Raw genomic sequence first — 24,116 nt, 5'->3', positions numbered from 1 at the left:
GGGTACCAGCTGCTAACTTAGCTGCTTCGTCTGCTCGGCTGTTACCAAGTGATACTGGGTCTTGGCTATATGTGTGTGCTTTACACTTGATAACAGCCACTCTGTCGGGTTCCTGTATCGCTGTTAGAAGCCTTTTAATGTGAGCTGCATACGCTACCGGTGTACCAGCTGCCGTCATGAAATTTCTGAGGCGCCATAGGGCTCCGAAATCATGGACTACCCCGAATGCGTATCTAGAGTCGGTGTAGATATTGGCTGATTTGCCCTTTGCCAATTCACATGCTCTGGTTAGGGTGACCAGTTCAGCAACCTGGGCTGAGTGAGGTGGGCCTAGCGGTTCAGCTTCTATGGTCCCTTGGTCATCTACGACTGCGTATCCAGTACACAAGTCTCCCGAGTCTGACTGTCTGTGACAACTACCGTCCGTGTAGACAGTTAGATCTACATCTTCCAGTGGGTTGTCACTGATGTCAGGCCTTGCGGTGAAATTTTGGGTCAAATATTCCATACAATCATGTGTGTCCTCCTTTGTATTAAATCCTCCTTCCCCACCACTCTCATCCTCCACCCTTTGTGCCTGTCCAGGCACACCTGGGAGATATGTTGCAGGATTTAATGCACTGCATCTCCTTATGGTGATGTTTACGGGGGCCATTAGTGCCAATTCCCATCTTGTAAACCGCGCTGATGAGACGTGCCTGGTTTGGGCAGAATTTAGCAAGGCTGACACTGCATGTGGTGTATGAATTGTGAGGTTGTGACCTAGCACTACATCTTCGCTTTTCGTTACTAGCAATGCTATCGCAGCAACGCTTCGCAAGCATGTGGGGAGGGATCGCGCTACCGTGTCTAGCTGAGCGCTGTAGTATGCTACTGGCCTGCTGGCATCACCGTGCTTTTGGGTTAGGACGCCTGCTGCGCAACCAGCACTTTCTGTTCCGTACAGCTCAAAGGGTTTCCCATAGTCTCAAGAAAATAAAAATGAATCAATACCCAAGGCGCAAACGCACTTATGCAGCTAATTGAGTAAATGAGAGCCACCTAACTCTCGTATATGCAACAGTAAACAGAAAAAAAACTCAACAATAGCGCTCAGTGTAGTTTCATGAAAAGTAACTGAAAAGATGATACTTATAGTCCATATAAATAATAGAAGTCTGGTCTCAGGACAATTCCTCCTGTAGGGATCCAGGGACAATCTTCTACTTCAAATGACGTGTCAACAGTATATGTGAACAGAAGAAATATATATCATAGTGTTTGGGAGACTATTGTCCTGAGACCAGACTTCTATTATTTATATGGACTATAAGTATCATCTTTTCAGTTACTTTTCATGAAACTACACTGAGCGCTATTGTTGAGTTTTTTTTCTGTTTACGGTTTCCCATAGTCTGGCATACCTAATGCTGGTGCCTGCGTTAGGCACTGTTTAAGTCTCTCAAATGCCATTTCGGACTCGTCTGTATGCGAAATCCGATCAGGCTTGTTTGAGGAGACCATCTCCTGCAAAGGTAACGCTAGAATGGAAAATCCTGGGATCCAGTTACGGCAATACCCACACATTCCTAAAAACGTTCAGATCTGTTGCTGGGTTTGTGGCAGAGTCATGTCTCTAATTGCTTGAATTCTATCAGCGGTCAGGTGTCTCAGTCCTTGTGTTAGACAGTGTCCCAAATATTTTACTTTAGTTTGGCATAATTGTAACTTGTCTTTGGAAACCTTGTGTCCTGTGTCTGAAAGATGAAACAGGAGCTGTTTCGTATCCTTCAGGGATGCTTCCAATGAATCTGAACACAGGAGTAAATCATCCACGTACTGTATCAATATTGATCCACTCCCTGGTTGGAAAGACTGTAAACAATCATGCAAAGCCTGAGAAAATATACTTGGACTATCTATGAAACCTTGTGGTAATCGAGTCCATGTGTATTGGACTCCTCTGTATGTAAATGCGAACAAATATTGGCTGTCAGGGTGCAGAGGTACCGAAAAGAAAGCGGAGCAGAGGTCAATAACAGTGAAAAATTTCGCAGTGGGAGGGATTTGCATAAGGATGACAGCTGGATTTGGCACTACGGGGAACTGACTCTCAACTATTTTGTTAATCCCCCTTAGATCCTGCACTAGCCGGTAACCCCTCCCCCCACTCTTTTTCACAGGGAAGATGGGACTATTGGCAGTGCTGGATGTTCTTACCAGAATGCCCTGTTGTAGCAAGCGCTCTATTACGGGATACACTCCTAACTCCACCTCTGGCTTCAGAGGGTACTGTGGGATTTTTGGAGCTATCCTACCATCTTTTACTTGTACAACTACCGGAGCTACGTTTGCCATTAATCCAGTGTCCTGTCCATCTTTAGTCCAAAGTGACTCTGGTATCTGGGATGTCATTTCTTCTACTTGGGATGGAGTCCTATTTGTCATAATGGTATGTGACATTAATTTTGATGGGGAGTCTAACATGTCTCGCACTTCCTGAGCGTGATTCTCAGGTATGTCCAAGAATACACCTTCAGGAGTACAATAAATGACGCACCCCATTTTACACAATAAGTCTCTTCCCAGGAGATTAGTCGGTGCCGATGCAGCCAGCAAAAAGGAATGCTTGTTATGTAAAGGCCCTATTGTAATCTCGGCTGGTTTGCTAACAGGGTAATGCTGGACTACTCCCGTTACTCCCATGGCTGGAATTGTCTTACCAGTGGTTCTCATGCCCACTGTCGAATTTATCACTGATTTGGCCGCCCCCGTATCTACAAGAAAGTTTAATGATTTACCAGCTACCTTAATTGCAATTTCGGGTTCACTTCCAAGACTTGCAATCAATTTTACTGGCTGCAGATTACAGGTATGGCCACACCCCTATTGGGTATGGTGACCTCCCTGAATCCCGCTGGCAGCAACTACTTGTGAAGGGGTTAAATGGGAACTACCAGAGGCTTGCCAGTCTCTGTTCGGGGGGTATCTTTTTGTTTCCCCTGCATGTGGCTCATAACTCCGTTTCTGCGGACCCTGATCCCAATGTCGTGTGTCGTGTCGTTGTCTAGGGGGTTGGTATGAGTTTTGTGAATTTTTCACTCTACAGTCTCGTGCCATGTGTCCCTGTCTATGACAAGAATAACAAGTTACCACATTTGACTTACCCACAGGGTTTGGTGATTTATACAAAGGCTGTCTTGTGGTCAGGGCCTGTATACTTACGGCCATTAATTTATCACCTTGTAGTTCCCTGTGTCTGGTGATATTCCGGTCGTGATCAATAGCAGCCTCTCTCAAAGTAGCCACCGACAGACCTCGCCAACATGGTTGCGTGGTCTGTACCCTTGTCTTTAATGCTTCTTTTAAACCATCCATTAGTACAGATACTGCTACTTCTCGATGGTTTATGTTTGTTTTAATGTCCTCTATGCCTGTGTATTTTGCCATCTCTAATAATGCCCTGTGAAAATATTCTGCAGCTGTTTCTGACTCCTTTTGTTTAATGGAGAATATCTTGTTCCATTTAACTACAGCTGGGAAATACTCCTTTAACTGTAAACTTATTCTTTTTACATTATCTTTGTTGTACACATCTGTAAGAGGTACATCCTGATCTAATCCACAGTCAGCTAAAAATTGAGCTGCGTCGACATTAGAAGGTAAACATGCCCTCAGCAATATCTGCCAGTCTTTGTTATTTGGCTCTAAAGTGTTCCCTAGGTCTCTGATGTATTTTTGGCTAGCAACTAAATCTTTCCTAGGGTCAGGGAATTCAGACACTATGGTTCTTAATTCCATTCGGGAAAACGGGCTGTACATGGCAATGTTCCTAACAGGAGTGACTCCTGAAGTGTCCGTTTTCCCATTTGGCACTGCTATTACCCTAACAGGATTAAGTCTAACAACATCATTCTGTGTAGATTCTACAGCCTGTGGTGAAACAGTTTCAGCATAGTGTATGGTGCCGTACTTACCCGTTGATACGACCTCACCTATCCCTCCACTAGGGGCCTTTGTTACTAATCTCGGGGGTGGAGCCGTGCCTACTGTTGTCTCTGCTATGGTGGCTGCTAGAGAGAGCGCTGATATTGTTGCCGATTCGTCCTCTTGATCACACTCCTGGGGAAAGTTCAAAACAGGGTACAACTTGCACGGGTTAATACTTGCATTGGTTAACTTATTAACATTTACACAGTTGCTAAGTGTTTGTTTGTTACACCCTAGCGCGTCATTCTCCGCAACCAATTTCTCTCCCGTTATGTAAGGTGGTGGCGGGGCCGTGGCTATCAGTTTCCTGATAGGGTTAGATCCCGCCGCCTGAGCCAATCCTCTCTGTATTTCACCCTCCTGTTGCCATAACTGCAAATAATCATAATGTTTGATTCGTCTCTTTGTTGATTTAATGAGACATATCGTCCTCCTTAGATTTTGTAACACTTCTGGGCTAAAGCTGCCTACTCTTGGGAACTTCTCCCCTTCATGTACCGTCATTCTCTCCCATTCATCACATAAAACCTCTGTGTGTGAACCGTATTTTTCACACATTACATACCTTGCCGATCCGATTGGTCGGTTTACTAAATCAACCCGAACCGAGGTTGATCGCCCCCTACCTGAACAATTGGCCCCCATACCTGTAGGCGTTGCTTTCACCACCTCTGACCTTCAATCAGGGTCTTCAGCGAACCCTTACAAAACCAAAATGTTCAAGATAGGCTGACGATGGCGGTTTACCGAGTACCCCACTCACTCGCCCACGCCGACCAATACGACCTACACACTGCTCTAGTGCTGGCGTACTCGACCCAGGGCCCCTGCGACCTGAACCTCTATTTACTGGAACATGCGAGGGTTATCCGCAGAACACTTACTCTTTCCAGTAACTATTGGTTGCTGGATAGTTCCTGAGTGACCAGCGAACTTCCCTTAAAATAAAAAAATTTACACAAATCACGTTAGAATGTACAAATAGTGTTTATGACCAGTTTGTACACAAATGGCACTGGTCAGACTAACTAATGCACACAATTACGTGCGGTACAATCGTTCAGTACATAAGCAACTAATCTTATGTACGGAGCGACCAACGGAATCGAAAATTTCGGCTGCGAATTCCTTCAGCCAGAGCTTTATGGCCTATATGGGTTCCGCACCATCCCTTCCTGGTGTTGTGCTACTCGTCTCTATAGCGGACTTCTTAGTCTGCTGTAACTGGACCTCCTGGTCTTGTTCTGGACCTCCTGGTCTGTACTACAGTATGACCTCCTGGTCTGCTATACTCTAATGCTCAGATTTATGTTTAACAAGGGATGCCTCCCTCGCCACCATGCACGTCACTTACATGTATGTACCCGGCGAGAACTCGACTTCTGGTGGTTCAACCTCAAAAAATTGTATAATTGCAAACACTCACTCACCACATGTACACTTTTGTTTCTATTTCTATTTCTGCGCAGAAATTTTCTTTCCTTTAGACCAGATGTGTTGTAAATTTGGAGAAGGATCTGTTAGTCTAAATTTCGGACACTAAAAATAGACTTGCGCTATTTATCGCGTTGCCACCTCTTCGCCTGCTAAAATATAACACTAGCGTGTGATTTGAGTTACGTGGGCGTACCCGGACGCTCCGTTGTGTAATTTACGCTGCGTGCGTCGGCCTTTGCGTACGCGAGTCTCAGCCCTTTGTTAGAGACACGTGTACACAAAGCCAATGTCCACCGTAACACAACTAACACGTTTATCAATGTAGATGATCCTCGATCATCTACCGAGCACCACACCAATCTCTCCTTGTACCTTTAGGTAGAGCTGCGTGTGTGCTTTACAATTTATCCCTTAATATATTACTTTTACACTTTAACTATGAAATAGCGACAAATCTTTTTTTAGCACGTTTATCAATTATAGAATGGTAAACAGGAGAGTGATATGAAAATACACGAATGAAAAGAAATGCAGATATATGCGTGCGTGCGTACGCAAGACAGAAATAAACAGTTTTAAAAGACACTAGCGTGTTGTTCTTACCTCCGGTTCCCGGATTCCTTCAGCACCCTTTACTAAGCGAAGCAGACGCTTATCCAGACAGCACTACGAGGAATATGATCTCCCGCCCTTTGCTGATGGATAATGTCTGCTGAAATTACCTAGTACAGATATGTGAAGGACGGGCAAGCCGCCAATTGATAAAGCTAAATATTTATCTTACTTAAAACCCTTTAAGAGGTCTAAGAACAATGTACGCTATTAACGTATGGAATACCGTAAGGGTACGCACGTTGCGTAACAATCGCTTAGCCGTAGTCGAGATGCTCAAGCGCCACGTTCGCTCACGGCCAAGGGATCACAGGCAGGCCCGCTATGGGCTGCCGACTAACGTAATGATTCGCTATAGCGTAGCGGACGCTCGGGACCACGAGGAGATCACCAGCGGCGCAGACGCTAACAATATTAAACCTTTATAACTATACCATAAAACAGTGTATTATGCAGTAACCCTTGGTGTAGAGATAGGGTGAAGATGCAACACAGTGTAACCTTATTAACTTAAAAGCTGTTCGAGCGTCACCGACGCTCTGAGAATACTTAACACTATAAGAAATACACAACTACCGGGCTTAGGGTCTAACGCCTTATATGAATGTTATACTTGCAAAAAGAATAATACAATACAAGTCATACACTACAATATAACACAGACTAACTAACCAGATAACTACACAGGAAATACAATACAATTACGTTTAAGGGAAAATGAGAGAGAAAGAGGAGGAGAGAGAGAGAGAGAGATATGGCTCACAATAACAAGAAAAACAATATGATTGCGGAGAAAACTTACGCACAAAGGGAACGATCGCATGCGCCTCGATATCCAGCTCCCGATTATCAGCAATGAGAACCGTTGAAGAGAGTGAGCTGGATATGGTCGGCTTGTCTATTTATGCCCCACACACAATACAATTCAATGGTCCCTACAATCTCATTGTTCATTGGACACAGGAATTCGTCTTCGCACTAAAACAAAAGGTCATAGGTTGGTTCATACAGGTGGGCTGTGACTACTTCCAACTGCTCAGGTGGGTGGGAAACTAGGTTTCCCGCCGCATGGATAAGTAAGTGCAAATAATAGTAACAGTACATAAACTTCTTATGTCCATAACTATTCGCAAGAGCGATTAATCCGCTCCAAACCAACACCGGAATATTGCTAATTAAATACTCTTCCGATGGATACTAAACACCACTGTATGACCCATGTCTGACCCTTCGTATCAAACAAAGAGGGATCTCTCTGTCCATGAACATGCTATATTAACTAAACTTTCAGAATCTATCAAGGGGACCATGATCTACAAAATACATTATATGGTTAAAATATGTAACGATTGAGTCGCACGCTACGCACACATAAACTCTACCGTAAATGCACATCCCGTGCGCCTGCGGGTGCACGTAACAGCGGGTATGCGCACGCACGGGAGAGCGTACGCATGCGCAGAGCGGACATGTATGAGGTGCAAATATGGCAGTGTGCATAGTGATATTTTTCTGACTTTGACAATATATATATATATAATCTGCAGTGCTTTACAGAGATTATTTGAATATTTGGCCATTCACATAAGTCCCAGTGGAGCTTACAATCTATATTCCTTAGCATATGTACACGCGCACACATTTATGTTAGGGTTAATTTTGTTGGTAGCCAATTAACCTACTACACACGGAAGTAGCAGCGAACGTCACCGAAAGTTCTATATTATAAGATGAGTCCGTAAAGAACACAAGTACCTATTTTTGGAGGAAACTGGACTACCTGAAGGAAACCCACACAAGTACAGTTAGGACCATGTTGGGATAGAACCCATGACCTCATGCTGCGCGGCAGTAATGCTAACCATTATAGCGTCTATGCTTCCTGTATAGAGAATGACATAAGGAAAATGTAAAAAAAAATAAAAAAAATAATGGCATACAGTATACTGTAGCACTTTCATATAGTACACAAGAACAGGTCTTTGATATACAATATGGCAGTGCAAGACAGATGAGTTTACAACCATGGTATAACATGGGCAAAGGAGTTGGAGCATGTGCTACGGTGAGCTGAGCTAGATACACTTTGGGTTGCCTCACACAATGAATCACGCTATAATCATATAATCCCATACAGGACAGAAATGCTCAGGGTGTACTCTGTAATTAGAGCGTAGTGGTGGGAAGCTGTAATGCTGTGTAATCAGCAACTCCTCCTCACTCAGCTTCTCTTTCACAGAACGAATGTGGGAAGCTTCAACCAAGCTGAGCTGATTGTCTCCAGAGAAACACACACCCACACACACAGACAGGAGTATAGTCAGCATGAAGGAGGTGTTTCTGGTCCAGATATAATGTGTCACGCTATACCTTCAACATATATACACACACCTGTATACACTGGGTTGTCACTTATGCAAAGTAACAGAAAAAGGAAAAAAAACTTCTTTGGGGCATTACTTAAACTGTGTTATATGTGAAATAATGTATTATGATGTCAGTATACCAGTGTACTTTTTCTTAACTCAGGGGAGCACCACCACCAACCTGACATTTCCTTGTGGCATTACAAGGATATTATCATATAGTTAGTTCAAGTTGGTTTTATTATTTGATCCTAACAATTGGGGCAAAGATCCTGTGCAGGATGCAAATAACCTTTTCTCAGACATATATAATCAAACACCTGTTTCATTTCTGTTTTGTCATTCTAAAAACTTGTGTGCTTAAGCTGTCACACATTTTTATCCCTGTCTGGCATGAATGAACAAGATGTTTCACTCTGAGGCGATCATGTGTGGCAGAGAAAAAGCATTTTCCATGGAAATGTGTGTCACTTAAAGGTCACGCAGGCCATGGTTCCTTGTTACATGCCTGCTTACAACCCTAAGACTTGACATTTCTTTTCCGTTTTTCAGGGTGGGAAGTGGCTAGAGATTATATTTATACATCTGCTGGATCTTCAGATAATGATTACATGGTACTTACACTGAACATACATGCTTTCAGGTAACAATTGCAGCAATCTGACGATAAATGATACTGTAATTGCTCATTGCTCTTTGTGTATTTACTTCTTTTTTTTTTCTTCAGCCCTCCACGCAGAGTAACTGAAGACTTCGAAAGTAATGAGGTGTCCCAAATTACATTTGTGTTTGATATGAAATGTTCCACGGCCTGTCAGCTCTTCTTCATGAAGGTATGTCACACAGTGGCTATAGTCTAAAAAACTATTGAAGTGAATTTTAATCAAGTATTCTGCATTAATAAATTGTAACAATCCTGGCACAGGTTGAATATGAAATTGAAACACATTCTAGAGCACCTTGATATGAAAGAAAGCATGTGAGCTATCTGGATCCCTCTCTGAGAGAATGGCCAATACAGTAGCCTCTAGGCTACTAAATGCTAACACCATCTTCAGATAGCATTAGCTACAGGGCATTTGACTGCATAGCAGCCCCTATATACTGTATGGGGGTTTGTTGGGGTCAGAAATGGAAGGACTACAGCAGATATCAGAGAGATCTGCTTTTGGTCCTCCATGTTAAATCCTGGGTATCCTTAATATTAAAATATTGTTTAACAAATATGCTCCTTACTCATGTCATTAATCTACAGTTTTAAATATATGAAAAACTGACACAAAATATCTGCCTACCTTACGTCAGTGACCAAGAACTCTATCAAATTAATGAACTTAGACTCTTTAAAAATAAAAGATAACACAAAACACTGGGCTGTTTTGTTGCTCATTATAGCAAAATGAGTGTGCCTGCAACAGCAATAGCAACATAGTATACAGAGGGTGAATTAAAATCCTTAATTTCTGCTAGGTCCCATAATCATCATTTTTCACATGAAGTGTAATGCACTAATATGGTCAGATGTACAAGTACATTTTTATAAGATGGCTGACTATATATAGAAATGCCAATGTCCCAAAAGGGGGCTGGGGTACCCAATCCTGATGGACATAGGAATGCTGGAGCTGCCACAGTCCTCCTTCAATAACAACTGTCAGGATACGTAAGTTATTAGGAACATTAAACTATCTTGTGTCTGTGTAACTACAGTATATATTGAATGTGTATATATGTTTGTGTGTATATATGCGTCTGGGTAACTTTGTGTCTGTGTAATGTGTTTCGGAGTATCTCTCTCTCTCTCTCTCTCTCTCTCTCTCTATATATATATATATATATATATATATATATATAGCCAGTTCTATGCTCCGGCACTAGGCTATGTCCCAGCAATGGGGCTAACTTGCTCCGGTGCCCTCCTCCAGGTATAAATACCAGATGGATACCAACTAGGACAAATGAGGCGGCACTCAGAGTCTTCAAACAAGTGAAAGCACCATTACAATTTTTCACTTGTTTGAAGACTCTGAGTGCCGCCTCATTTGTCCTAGTTGGTATATATATATATATATATATGAGAGAGAACAATACACGTTAGGCGCACAGATAACACTAAAAAGCACACGTGGTGCACGTAATGAGTGAAATAAATATAAAAAAAGAATTTGTAATAAAAAGTGATAAATATTTAGGTGTTAATCAAAAATGACACTCCTCCATATAATAATGAGTGGCAGCAGCCTTATTCAATGTGATATGCGCTAGGATGCACATATAAAAAGTAAATTAATTAGTAAAGAAAAGGGCGCCTCCTAGTGTCTTAGATATATAGTGTGAACCCAGTATTGATGGACACTACTTATCTGATACAGTCTTTCTTCGGCCATATGACCAATATGGGTGTGATATAAAAAAGATAAAACAAACAACATAGCGCATACAGTTTTATACCATTGTTACTTGTAAAATTAGTTGTATATGAAAAACCTTCTAAGGACAAGCTTGTCCTAAATAAATTATGTCATCCACTGTCAGGGATATCAAAGGTTTTTACACAGTTTTAATACAACAAATAAAAACAAATTGTAAAAATGCAAGCGTACAAGATAGAAAACAATTTAAGGTTATCTGTCCAAATAGAAGTTTGGATACATCCTGTCTCAAATAAGTTTCGAAAGTGGTAAAAATGCAAACGTACAAGATAACATTTTTTTAAAAGTTTATCTGTCCATATAGAGGTTCAGGTACATCAGTTCCAGGGCCGGACTGGGACTAAAAATAGGCCCTGGCATTTTTGAAGCACACAGGCCCACCTCTGTGACTCCTCCCCTTACTATTCCTGACTCCTCCCACTTATTAGTCTATGTTCTTACAAATATAATTAATATTCTAACAACATACAGGCGTACATCATTCTCTATTAAAATATACACAACCAGTGGTTGAAGTGGAAATTTTTAAGTGGGGGTATGGAAATGTGAGGTTTGTAATTAAGCGCGCGCTCCGGAAAAGGGGGCGTGGCCACTCAAAGGGGGCGTGGCCTTCTGTGTAGTTTACCACACCATACACCCCTTATACGCATTATGCACCACAATAGTAGGACCCCTTATACTATCTAGTACTGCTGCCCCTTTCACATTATACCACACAGTATGAGCCAAAATTCACATTACAGCACCCGGTATGAGCCGAAATTTACATTATATGCCCCCGATAGTGCAGTGCCAGGTATACAAATGTCCCCACAGTGCCAGGTATACAAATGCCCCCACAGTGCCAGGTATACAAATGCCCCCACAGTGCCAGGTATACAGATGCCCCCACAGTGCCAGGTATACAGATGCCCCCACAGTGCCAGGTATACAAATGCCCCCACAGTGCCAGGTAAACAATTGCCCCCACAGTGACAGGTAAACAATTGCCCCCACAGTGACAGGTATACAAATGCCCCCACAGTGCCAGGTATACAAATGCCCCCACAGTGCCAGATCTACAAATGCCCCCACAGTGCCAGGTATACAAATGCCCCCACAGTGCCAGGTATACAGATGCCCCCACAGTGCCATGTATACAGATGCCCCCACAGTGCCAGGTAAACAATTGCCCCCACAGTGCAAGGTATACAAATGCCCCACAGTGCCAGCCAATTGCCCCCACAGTGCAAGATATACAAATGCCCCCACAGTGCCAGGTATACAGATGCCCCCACAGTGCAAGGTATACAGATGCCCCCACAGTGCAAGGTATACAGATGCCCCCACAGTGCCATGTATACAGATGCCCCCACAGTGCCATGTATACAGATGCCCCCACAGTGCCAGGTATACAGATGCCCCCACAGTGCCAGGTATACAAATGCCCCACAGTGCCAGGTATACAAATGCCCCACAGTGCCAGCCAATTGCCCCCTACAGTGGCAGGTATACAATTGCCCCCACAGCAGCCAGTGCTGCAGCTGCTTACCGCTGCTGCACTGCTGCTGCTGCTGCTCCTCCTCCTCTGGGCTGTGAGGGACGGGGGTGAGAGCGCCGGGCGCCCGCCAGCACGGCTGTGTCTGGCGCGGCAGCGAATAGCGTTCAAACCAGCCGCCGGTTCGTGAGCCAATCAGAGCTCGCGGACCGGCGGCTTCTGATTGGCTGCCGGTCCGCGAGCTCTGATTGGCTCACGAACCGGCGGCTGCTTTGAAGTCCGCTATACGTGCCGCGCCAGACACAGCCGTGCTGGCGGGCGCCCGGCGCTCTCACCCCACCCCTCACAGCTCTCCAATCCTGACAGCTGAGACGCGCTGCCGCCGGACTGAGCGGCAGCGTGTCTCAGTGACCGCTGGACCGGCCCACGTGGCCATCGGCCCTTCTGGCATTTGCCAGAAGTGCCAGATGGCCAGTCCGGCCCTGATCAGGTCCAACGCGTTTCGTCAGAAATTAGACTTCATCATGGGGAAGAAGAATAAGTAGTGTCCATTCATCAATACTGGGTTCACACTATATATCTAAGACACTAGGAGGCGCCCTTTCCTTCACTATCTTATATTTATTTATGTATTTATTTATTTATATATATATATATATATATATATGTATGTATATGTGTGTATGTATACATATATATATATATATATATATATATATATATATATACACACACATATGTGTGTGTGTCTGAGTAACTATGTACTGCCTGTGTAACTGTATGTGTATCTGTGTAACTGTTTATATGTGTCTGTGTATATATGTTTGTTTTTATACAGTATATGTCTGTGGGCTGTAAATTGCTGGGTGTTTGTAGTAATTAGGTCGACCACTATTGGTCTACACTGACTAGATCAACACCTGAAATAGGTCGACATGGTCATTAGGTAGACATGAGTTTATTACAAAAAAAGTAATAAAAAAAACAATGTTTTTTTTTTAAACCTCGACCTTTTCATGTGTCATTTGCCATGTCAACTTAGTGACCATGTCGACCTAATGACCATGTCGACATAATGCATGTTGACCAATAGTGGTTGACCTAAAGACCGGATATAGTGTCTGAGTATATATGTGTCTGTGTAACTATGTATGTGTCTGTGTAATCCTGTATATATCTACAGGCAGAACTCCTGAACATAGAGTAGGTGGGCGTGTGGGCAGGAGGATCAGGCAGGCACTGCAACACTCTCTGTATAATATGGAGGTCACTGGTATGCTCTCTGCATTATATGACAGAAACTGCAACACTCTGCATTATATGGTATGTGCTGCAAATGCTCTGCATTATATGGTGGGCACTGATGGTCTCTTTAAGATGTGGTCATTAAATTGCTCTTAGTATTGTTTGGCGGTCACAAACTTGCTCTCAGTAGAGGAGGAAGCAGAGAGTGTTCATTTCTGTGTCTGGCAGCAGGCGTACTAATGAGAACCACTGGAGCTGGTTTGGAACAATCGATCAGGATTGTTCATCTACACGCTTGAAGTACAAGTTTATCTGGTAAAGCATCCATTTTGTATTCAATGGTGGATAAAATAAGGAGTGGTCATATTGAGCATTTGGGTGTTGTGTATCCATTTTTATTGAGCCAGACGGTATTCTACTATGTGGAGATTTCTTTCTTTTTTACTTATCTGATAATATAAAAAACACAGGAATATATCTCTCACAGCAAATCAAGACCAAAATGAGATAAGTAAACCCTGTCCACATAAGGTGTTGCACTTATGGGTGATCCTAGAACTTGAGCGCGCAAGTTCTCTGTCACTTCTATTTTTTTTCTTGAGCTACATATCAGTAGCGGATCTTGCCACGGGCAAGCAGGACTTTTGCCCGGGGCGCCGCCTCCCGGAGGGCGCAGGGCGCCATCCGGAGGGCGCCGCACCAGGGCAAGATTCGCTGCTGCTGTGCTGCCCGCTGCCCTCCGCTGCCGCTGGCCGATGTGAAGGGAAACTAGACGCTACGCGTCTAGTTTCCCTTCGTGGAGAGGTCCTTTACTGTGCGGTGCGCGATTACGTCATCGCGCACCGCACATTTCAAAGCGCTACAGTAGTCTGTACAGGGGGCGTAAATGACAACGCCCCCTGTACGAAGCCACGCCCCCTATTGCCGCCCGGGGCGCACAGAGCCCCAGAACCGGCCCTGCTACATATTTTGGTTATAGGGTATAACCATGACAGGGGACAGCAGCTGCTTTGTTTGCGCCAATAGGGTACCTCTACACAACTTCTTTTCTTTGCTTTCAGTATTGTCTTGTGCTTACAAACTTGCTCTCAGTATTGTCTGACGGCAGTGGCGTAACTAGAAATTTTTCTCCCCCAAGCCAAAAAATTGTTCGGCGCCCCCCCCCCCCCCCCGCCAATTGGCACGCCACAAAAAGAGGGAGTGGCTTCGTTTGAATGGGCGTGGCTTCGCATAAAGGGGCGTGGCATTGCAGGAAAAGACTTCCTTATACCCCAGTTTTGCAACCTGCACGCCCAGACGTTAGCCACCACAGGAAAGAAAAATAATCCTGATTCATGCCCCTTACATTATTTGTCATTTTTCCTCCTTATAGTAATGCCCAGTATACATTATGCCACATACTGCAATGGCCCTTAGACATTATTCCACACACAATAATGCACATGACACAATATGCACACACCATAATGCCCCCGACACATTATGCCAGACACCGTAATGCCTGTGACACACTGCGATGCCCCTGATACATTATAGCACATACAATGTCTGTGACACATTATGACACACACCGCAATGACCCTGAGACATTATACCACATACCACAATGCCCGTGATATAGTATACAACACACAGTAATGCCTGACACATATCGCAATACCCGTTAGACCCTATGCCACACACCGCAATGCCCGTTATACATTATGCCACACTGCAATGACCCTGAGACATTATACCACATACCACAATGCCCGTGATATAGTATACAACACACCGTAATGCCTGTGACACATACCGCAGTGCCCTTTATACCCTATGCCACACTGCAATGCCCCTGAGACATTATACCACATACCACAATGCCCGTGATATAGTATACCACACACCATAATGCTTGTGACACATTATGACACACACCGCAATGTCCGTGATACATTATGCCACACACCGCAATGCCCATTACACATTAAGTCCTACAGTAAGGCTTCTAATTACTTTTAAATTACCTGCTCGTTGCCAGGGGTTTCATGCTCTTGGTTCCATGCACGGTGCCAGGGGTTTTCATGCTCTTGGTTCCATGCACGGTGCCAGGGGTTTTCATGCTCAGGGTGTCATGCTCAGGGTGTCATGTTCGTTGCCAGATGTTTCATGCACTGGGTGTCATGCTCGTTGCCAGGGGTTTCATGCACTGGGTGTCATGCTCGTTGCCAGGGGTTTCATGCACTGGGTGTCATGCTCGTTGCTAGGGGGTAGTGCTTGTTGCTAAGGCTGTGCTCCCAGTGCCACATATGTCCCCAGTGCCAGATATTCCCCCACGGTGCCAGGTACTCACATGCCCCCAGTGCCAAATATAGCACCCCCCCATGTGTCAGGTACACATATACCCCCCCCCCCAGTGCCACATATGCTCCCAGTGCCAGATATTCCCCCACAGTGCCAAATATACCCCCCCCAGTGCCACATATGCCCCCAGTGCCAGATATTCCCCCACAGTGCCAAATATTGCCCCCCCATATGTGCCAGGTACACATACACCCCCCTCAGTGCCACATATGCTCCCTCAGTGCCCCCCCCCCAGCTGTGTTGGAGGGACACGGAGGGCACAGCGCGCACCTCTCCCGTGTCCCTCCTGCGTCTCCGGTGGGTCTAATAAAGGAAGTCCTGGTTCGTGAGTTAATCAGAGCCCACGAACGGCACTTCCTTTATTAGACCCGCCGGAGACGCAGGAGGGACACGGGAGAGGCACGCGCTGTGCCCTCCGTGTCCCTCCAACACAGCAGGGAGGGTTAGTGACAACAGATTGACATGCGGACACTCGTCCGCATGTCAATCTGCTCTAAATCAGTGGCGGCGCCCCCGCAGCCGCTCGCCCCCAAGCCACCGCGAGGACTGCGGGGGCAGTAGTTACGCCAGTGTCTGACGGTCATAAAATTACTCTCAGTATTGTCTAGCTGTTACAAAATTTCTCTGTTTTATCTGGCAGTCACTAAAGGGGGGTACTCAAGGAGCGATAATCTAAGCAATCTGACTAGATTGCTTAGATTTTAAGCATGATCGATCTGTGTGTACTCCCCACAGCGATACCGATGCGCAGCCCCGCGCATCGCTATCGCTGGTGCTAGATTGGCCTGCATGCACTGCTGGGTGAAATGAGCGCCCCCCTCCCCCGCACGCTCAGCACACATCGCGCTATGCTGAGCGGTGTGAGATGTGTGCTGAGCAGTTCGCTCAGCGCACATCTCTCCCACATCTGCCCGTGAATACTGGCCTTAAAATGCCCTTTACATTGTCTGGCAATCACGAAGATTGCAGATGGAATCAGCATTTTTTCTGCTAATGCGCATCTGACATAGGGGGTAATTCCAAGTTGATCGCAGCAGGAATTTTGTTAGCAGTTGGGCAAAACCATGTGCACTGCAGGGGAGGCAGATTTAACATGTGCAGAGAGAGTTCGATTTGGGTGGGGTGTGTTCAATCTGCAATCTAATTTGCAGTGTAAAAATAAAGCAGCCAGTATTTACTCTGCACAGAAACAAAATAACTCCCCCAAATCTAACTCTTTCTGCACATGTTATATCTGCCTCCCCTGCAGTGCACATGGTTTTGCCCAACTGCTAACAAAAATCCTGCTGCGATCAACTTGGAATTACCCCCATTGTCAAATTAGCATGAATCTGCAGCCATTAGTGAACATGAGTGATAACAGGTTGGCATTATGGGGGCGGTGCGGCAAGATCTTTCTATACACACTATACTAATTCCCTCATTCAAGGTAAGGATTTTTTGTATATTTCTATGTTTGGGGTGTAACTCAGCACTGTTTTATACTTTTTTTTTATTTTTGTTGCCTTCTTGGGTAGTAGCAGCCACCATAATCAGCTGCTTTATTACAACCAATTCGTGCTCCGTGCCTTTGTTATTTGGTTTACATTTATTTAGCCATCCCAATTTAGGTTTATTGAATTACTGAAGTAACACGTGTAGCACTCTTGTGGGCATCATAGTGGACCAAACTATTATCCACTTTGTAAGACTACAGTACAATTAACATATTGTAGCTCTTAAGGGCCCTGACATTGTCCAACATGTAAAGAGTGTTCAGTATGTGGGTACTATTTGGCTATGGTATAAGCAGAGTAAATGGTATACACCAGCGAATCCACCAGTGTCACCAAACAGCCCAGGACTTAACCAATAGTATGGTTTTCTGCAGCGGGGTACTCTGGGGTTCCACAGGGATAACATCGGGGTGTAGAATTGGATCTTGATCCGAGGTACCAACAGGCTAAAAGCTTTGACTGTTCCCAGGATGCTTAGCGCCTCCTCCTCCATATCCCCACCTCCAGGCACTGGAGCTTAGTTTGTAAGTTGGTGCCTGCAGTGCAGGCTGGGAGGGCTGCGCTAGGAAGCCCTGAAAAAAGCTTTTAAGAAGACAGAAGACTTCAAGGGCTGCAGCATAGGCGCTTACAGGTGCTATGTCATTCTGACATATAATGCTGCGGCTTCCTCACCTCCCCCAGCGGCGCTGTATGCTCATGCACCCTGGTTGCCGGGTACTTACAGCGAAGGCCTCCGGTTTCCACTAGGGCACACACACTTGCCTCTGCTCTCCGGGATCGCATGGCCGCATCAAGGGAGGAGGTAAGAGGGTGCCCCCAGGTGGGACCCGCTGCAAATCACTATCTGGCGCGGTCTTTAGGAGACAGACCGCATGTGCTGTTGTGGACACTGTGACCGTACAGGGACCCCACTAGACCACCAGGGCAAGGGCACAGGTCGAATTACCTCATAATCCATTTTACTAAGACCCGCAGTACCCGGTGGTGAAGTCCAGCAAGGGGATAAGGCTCTGACCTGTAGCCCCTCCCCCAGCCGCCATTTACTGCTAATAGAGCTGCATCTCTCTGTCTCCCTCACTCCCTGTCGCCGTTTGGGTGCCATTACACACACGCTGAGCTGACTTTGGGACTGCTGAGCAATGACTCCTCTCTAAAGCTGCCTGCATCATCAGCGCTGAGCATTTACAGGACACTTAAGTATTCTACATGTCATTTAGACAGTGTTAGTTAAGAACAAGTGCATACATTCAGGGCTATTTAATACAAGTACCCTGGGATATACATCCAGTCTTTACTGTGCATTGTTATATCTATATACATATATAGCATTACTTTGTAGTGCATTGTACATGTGACTGTGTGTGTGTGCCAATATCTGCTGTGTGAATTCCTTTCCGTGTATCTCACATATACTGCTATCCCTATATTCTGTACCCTGAAGGGGGCTAAGTGCATCAGGGCTCTCATATAATATAGTTTTTCACATGATATACTCTTGTGTTATTTTTCTATGTGTATTGCAGTCACCATATACCTCTTAAATCCTCCGTGTGTGCTCTGCTTGCAGTCACACTATACAGGGGGATTTCTGCCAGGTACTTTGTCTGCTTATATTGTACTATTTTGCCCTACGGTTATGCTTTCATATAATGTCTGCTAAACAGGGTGATAATTCTATGGCTGATCCTGCAACATGCAGTGCTACTGCCATGGATGTCTCTGAGGCGAATATTGCAGCTGAGGGTTCAGGTACTGGGGGTTTTATACCCCTCAGTCAGTCTCCAGCAACGGGGGCAAATCATGACCTGCCGTGGGCTACATTTTCTAATTTACGGACTACGCTGGCAACTAGACTTTCACCCCCTATGCAGTTAATCCGCCATGGGCAGATACTCTGTCCTCTCAGTTACAGCAATTAAATCAGTCTTTGGCTAAGCAAAATCCTAACCCTCGCTCGCCTAAGACCAAGGGGTCATCTAAGCGGGCTATTTCTTCCTCACAATCCACACGTTTCAGATACTTCATCTGATGAAGATGGCGCATATACTGACCCCTCAGACACTGATGCAGATGCTTCTGATGGGGAATCTATGACACAGGTGGATGTTCCTGACCTCTTGGAGGCTATCAGGCTGATTCTTCAAATTGATGATGATGAAAAACCTCCAGTTACCTCTAAGAAACCAGATAAGTTCAAGTGTCAGAAGGTTAATAAATTAGTTTTGCCCCACACTGACCACGTAGTTGACATACGTCAGGAATCCTTGGAGTCTCCAGGAAAGAAATTCTCCCTAGACAGTGTCTTTCGTACATTATTACAGCCTCTCATTATATTCAGGAGGCATCATCTGATGCAGGTATCCTGGCAGCCAAAGCGTCGTCTACGTCTATTCTGGCTCGCCGGATCCTCTGGTTGCAGTCCTGGTCTGTAGATCTGGACTCTAAAAAGACCTTGGAGGTGATCCCTGTCAAAGTCAGAAAAATATCTCTATGCACACTGCCATATTTGCACCTCACACTGGTCCGCGCTGCGCATGCGTGCGCTCTCCCGTGAAGGTGCATACCCGCAGTTGCGTGCACCCGCTGGTGCACGGTATGCGTATTTACGGTAAAGTTTGTGTAGTCGTAGCGTGCGACTCAATCGTTACATATTTTCAGTAATAATGTATTTTGTAGATCATGGTCCCTTTGATAGATTCTGAAAGTTTGGTTAATATAGCATGTTCCTGAACAGAGAGATTCCTCTTTGTATTGTGCGAAGGGTCTAACAGGGGTCATACAGTGGTGTTTGGTACCCATCGGAAGAGTATTTAAATAGCAATATTCCGGTGTTGGTTTGGAGCGGATTAATCGCTCGTGCGAATAGTTATGGACATAAGAAGTTATGTCCATTTACTATTATTTGTTCTTACTTAGTAACAGTTGGAAACAGGTATCAGTGGGTCTCAAATGGCTCTTTGACCTTAGAGATCCCCCAAACAATAGTTTGCATGTTGTGAGGGCTTCACATCTTCATATGCATAGCTAAAGCACAGGAATAGTAATTGAAGATTAATTGTATTCCGAATCCGTATCTTTCCCGCAGACGGAGTACAATAGCCTTTAATTACGCTGAGCTTTGAGACTCAATGAGGAGGGCCAACACCTGTGTTTACGAATGGGTTAGGGTTTGTATCCAGGAGAATGATGGCTGAGATGTCATTGTCTCAACTGAAAGTGGACATCATGAATATTGAACAAAACCCAGAGACAGGGTTTTGTTTTGTATTCGCCAAACAATAGCTCTCCAGAAGACAGGAATGTGTTAGTCATCACCCTTTGTTTTGCATAACCAAGGCCACTGATACAAGACAGCCCACCTGTATGAATCAACCTATGACCTTTTGTTATAATGCGAAGCCGAATTCCTGTGTCTAATGAACAATGAGATTGTAGGGACCATTGAATTGTATTGTGTGTGGGGCATAAATAGCAGGCCGACCATATCCAACTTCACTCTCTCATCAACGGTTCTCATTGCTGATAACCGGGAGCTGGATATCGAGGCGCTTGCGATCGTTTCCCCTTGTGCGTAAGTTTTCTCCGTAATCATATTGTCTTACCTGTGAGCCATCTCTCTCTCTCTCTCTCCCTTCTCTTTTCTCCCGTATTTTCCATTGATTAGATTGTATTGTATTGTATTGTATTTATTGTGTAGTTATCTGGTTAGGTAGTCTCTGTTATATTGTAGTGTATCATTTGTACTGTGATTCCTTTTTGCAAGTATAATAGTCATAATACATATAATAGGCTTTGGACCCTAAACCCAGGTATCTGTGTATTCTTTATAGTGTTAAGTATTCTCTGAGCGTCGGTGACGCTCAAGCAGCTTTGTAGTTAATCAGGTTACACAAGGTTGCACTTACACTTTGTCTCTACACTAAGGTTTACTGTGTATTTCATTGTTAGAGGTATAGATATAAAGGTTTAACGTTGTGAGCGTCTGCATCGCTGGTGATCTCCTCGTGGTCCCGAGCGCCGCTACGCTATAGCGAATCATTACGATAGTCAACAGCCAATAACGTGTCTGCCTGTGATCTCTTGGCCGTGAGTGAACGTGACGCTTGAGCGTCTAGATCACGGCTAAGCGATCGATACGCAACTAGCGTACCCTTACGGTACTTCTTACGTAGATAGCGTACAGTGTTCTTAGACCTCATAAAGGGTTATATATATACGATAAATATTTAGCTTTATCAATTGGGGGCCGTCCAGTCCTTCACATATCTGCACTAGGTAGATCAGCAGACATTATCCCTCAGCAAAGGGCGGGAGGTTGTATCTCTCGTAGTGCTGACGGGATAAGCGTCTGCTTCGCTTAGGTAAAGAGTGCTGAAGGAATCCGGGAACCGGAGGTAAGAACAAAACGATAGTCTTTTAAAACTGTTTATTTTTCTGTCTTGCGGACACACGCACACACATATATATCTGCATTTCTTTTTCATTTGTGTATTTTCGTATATCACTCTCCTGTCTGCCAGTTTTATAGTTGATAAACGTGCTGAGAGAGATTTGCCGCTATTTCAATAGTTTGAGTAAAGGTAATATAGTTAAAGTGTAGACAAACACACAGTTTTTGCCTGGGAGATACGGCGAAGTCAGTGTGGTGTGTGGTAGATGATCAAGGATCATCTACATTGATAAAAGTATAAATTGTGTTACGGTGGATCTTTGCTTTGCGTACACGTGTCTCTAACAAAGACTTGCGTACGCAATCCAAAGGCCGACGCACGCAGCGTATATTACGCAACGGAGCGTCTGGGTACGCCCACGTAACTCAAACAACAGGCGATAAGTAGCGCAACGCGGTAAATAACGCAAGGCGATAAATAGCACAAATTGATTTCAGCTTTCCAAAACTTAGTTTAAATACCTTACTTTACTGTAACACCTCTGGGGAGAGCTATCAGACTACGGGAAATGATTTTTCTGATCAGAAAACTATAAGAATGATAGTGGGTTGAAAACGGTATGAGTGTATTGAATCCCGCTTTGTGGACTTTGTGATCTCTGTGATAAAACGGTATTGAATTCCGCTTTGTGGACTTTGTGATCTGTGTGATCTTTAGTGGAACGTGATGAGCACGGTCTGAGTGAAAACGTGCAACAGAGTGTGATAAAGTTTTCGTTGTGTTACGCTCTGGCTGTTTTGGAGCACAGTAGGGAGACTCCAATGATCCTACCATTTATGGGCAACAAGTGTCTATAAGTGGTACGATTGGACCGCACGGTTGTATGTGTGACCAATAACGCAACGTGATATGAGGTCGTATATCCATGCGTAAATTTTGCCCTCATACGTGTTGTAGGGAGCACATGCAAGCGTGATTTGTGTAAAGAAAAAGGAAGGGAATTTTCTCAGGAAAATCTCTAGAGATAGGGCCTGCAACGGCTACACGTGTCTGCTAGAAGGCGGACCGGAGATACCCGGAGCAGAAGAAGTTCAGTGGAAGAGCTTTAAGGATTTCCAACGAAGTTCTGTGTTTGGTGCATTTTAGGAAGTTTTTCTGTGTTAAAAAGGTCCACAATGGCAGCCAAGTGCACAATACAGAGACGGTCGGAGGTCAGGATTCAGACTCCAGAGGCTTGCAGACCCCGAGGGTCTGCTCGGTTAGTAATGTGGGGGAAATATGGTCCCCACTCTGAGACCTTTTGTGATGAATGGACACGAATGACTGCGGGGGATAAGGCACCATTTCCCGGGATAGGTAGTTTTGACTCAGAAGTGTTGCATAATTTAAGGAGAAAGATATGTCTCATTAAATCAGCAAAGAGACGAATCAAGCATTATGATTGTTTACAGTTATGGCAACAGGAAGGTGAAATGCAAAGAAATGTAACTTACTCACCTAACTTTCATCTTGAGAGGAGAGACATGACAATGGAGGGGATTGTGGTTGCGGAGAAAAGCACAAGGGTGAACAATAAAAACGCTCTTAGCAACTGTAGTATAGATGATAAGAATAAGTGTAATAAATGTAACAATGCTAATTGTAATACTGTTGAATGTACAACTATTAACCCATGCAAGTCGCACCCCATGTTAAACTTTCCTCAGGAACACCAACAAGAAAGTGAGCCCAGAACGATGTCGGCACCTCTTCCAGAAGCCATCACACAAGACATCCAGGTGGACGCGACCCAATCGGTAAAGACTGTAATCAAACCCCCTAATGGAGGGTCAGGTGAGGTCGTGTCCACAGGTACGTATGGTATTATACATTACGCACAAACAAATGTACCCCATATTGTAAGACCAAAACAAGGTGATGTAATTGAGTTTAGTCCTGTCAGGGTGATCACAGTCCCCAATGGGAAGACTGACGATCAGGGAACCATTCCCGTCAAGGACAGTGCAATGCGCCATCCCTGGTCCTGGACAGAATTGAGATCAATCATGTCTGATTACCCAGATCCTAGGAAAGATCTAAGTGTATGATCAAAGATTCACAAAAGGTATATGAACCCCCTAGACAACGACATAATCAGGGTATCCAAGGAGTCAGAGAAGTACAGGGAAAGCGGTTGATGGTGATGAGCATCCAAGCGTTTGAGGAGGCATCAAATCAACCAAAACCCCAGGCCATTGGCACATGGAGGAACTTAAGGATTTGTGATCTGTGCAAAAGAGAAGGGCATTATGCCAGTAACTGCAACAGCCCACATAAAATCAGACCCCCTAGACATGAAAATGAGCAAA

General features: G+C 44.6%; 1 protein-coding gene across 6 annotated transcripts in view; it reads left to right on the top strand.

Annotated features, from left to right (window-relative positions):
* Positions 1-24,116, top strand: part of LOC135041630 (endosome/lysosome-associated apoptosis and autophagy regulator 1-like) — a 480,370-nt gene that overhangs the window by 318,212 nt on the left and 138,042 nt on the right. For all 6 annotated transcript variants that reach the window (XM_063954952.1, XM_063954950.1, XM_063954951.1 and 3 more), the window contains 2 exons: positions 8,937-9,027; positions 9,112-9,217. In XM_063954952.1, the coding sequence (XP_063811022.1) occupies positions 8,937-9,027; positions 9,112-9,217 (197 nt within the window). The remainder of the gene's footprint in view (positions 1-8,936; positions 9,028-9,111; positions 9,218-24,116) is intronic.

This window comes from Pseudophryne corroboree, chromosome 2, assembly GCF_028390025.1.
Source record: "Pseudophryne corroboree isolate aPseCor3 chromosome 2, aPseCor3.hap2, whole genome shotgun sequence".
In the NCBI taxonomy this organism is placed as follows: domain Eukaryota; kingdom Metazoa; phylum Chordata; class Amphibia; order Anura; family Myobatrachidae; genus Pseudophryne; species Pseudophryne corroboree.
This window is presented reverse-complemented; position numbering and strand designations above follow the sequence as displayed.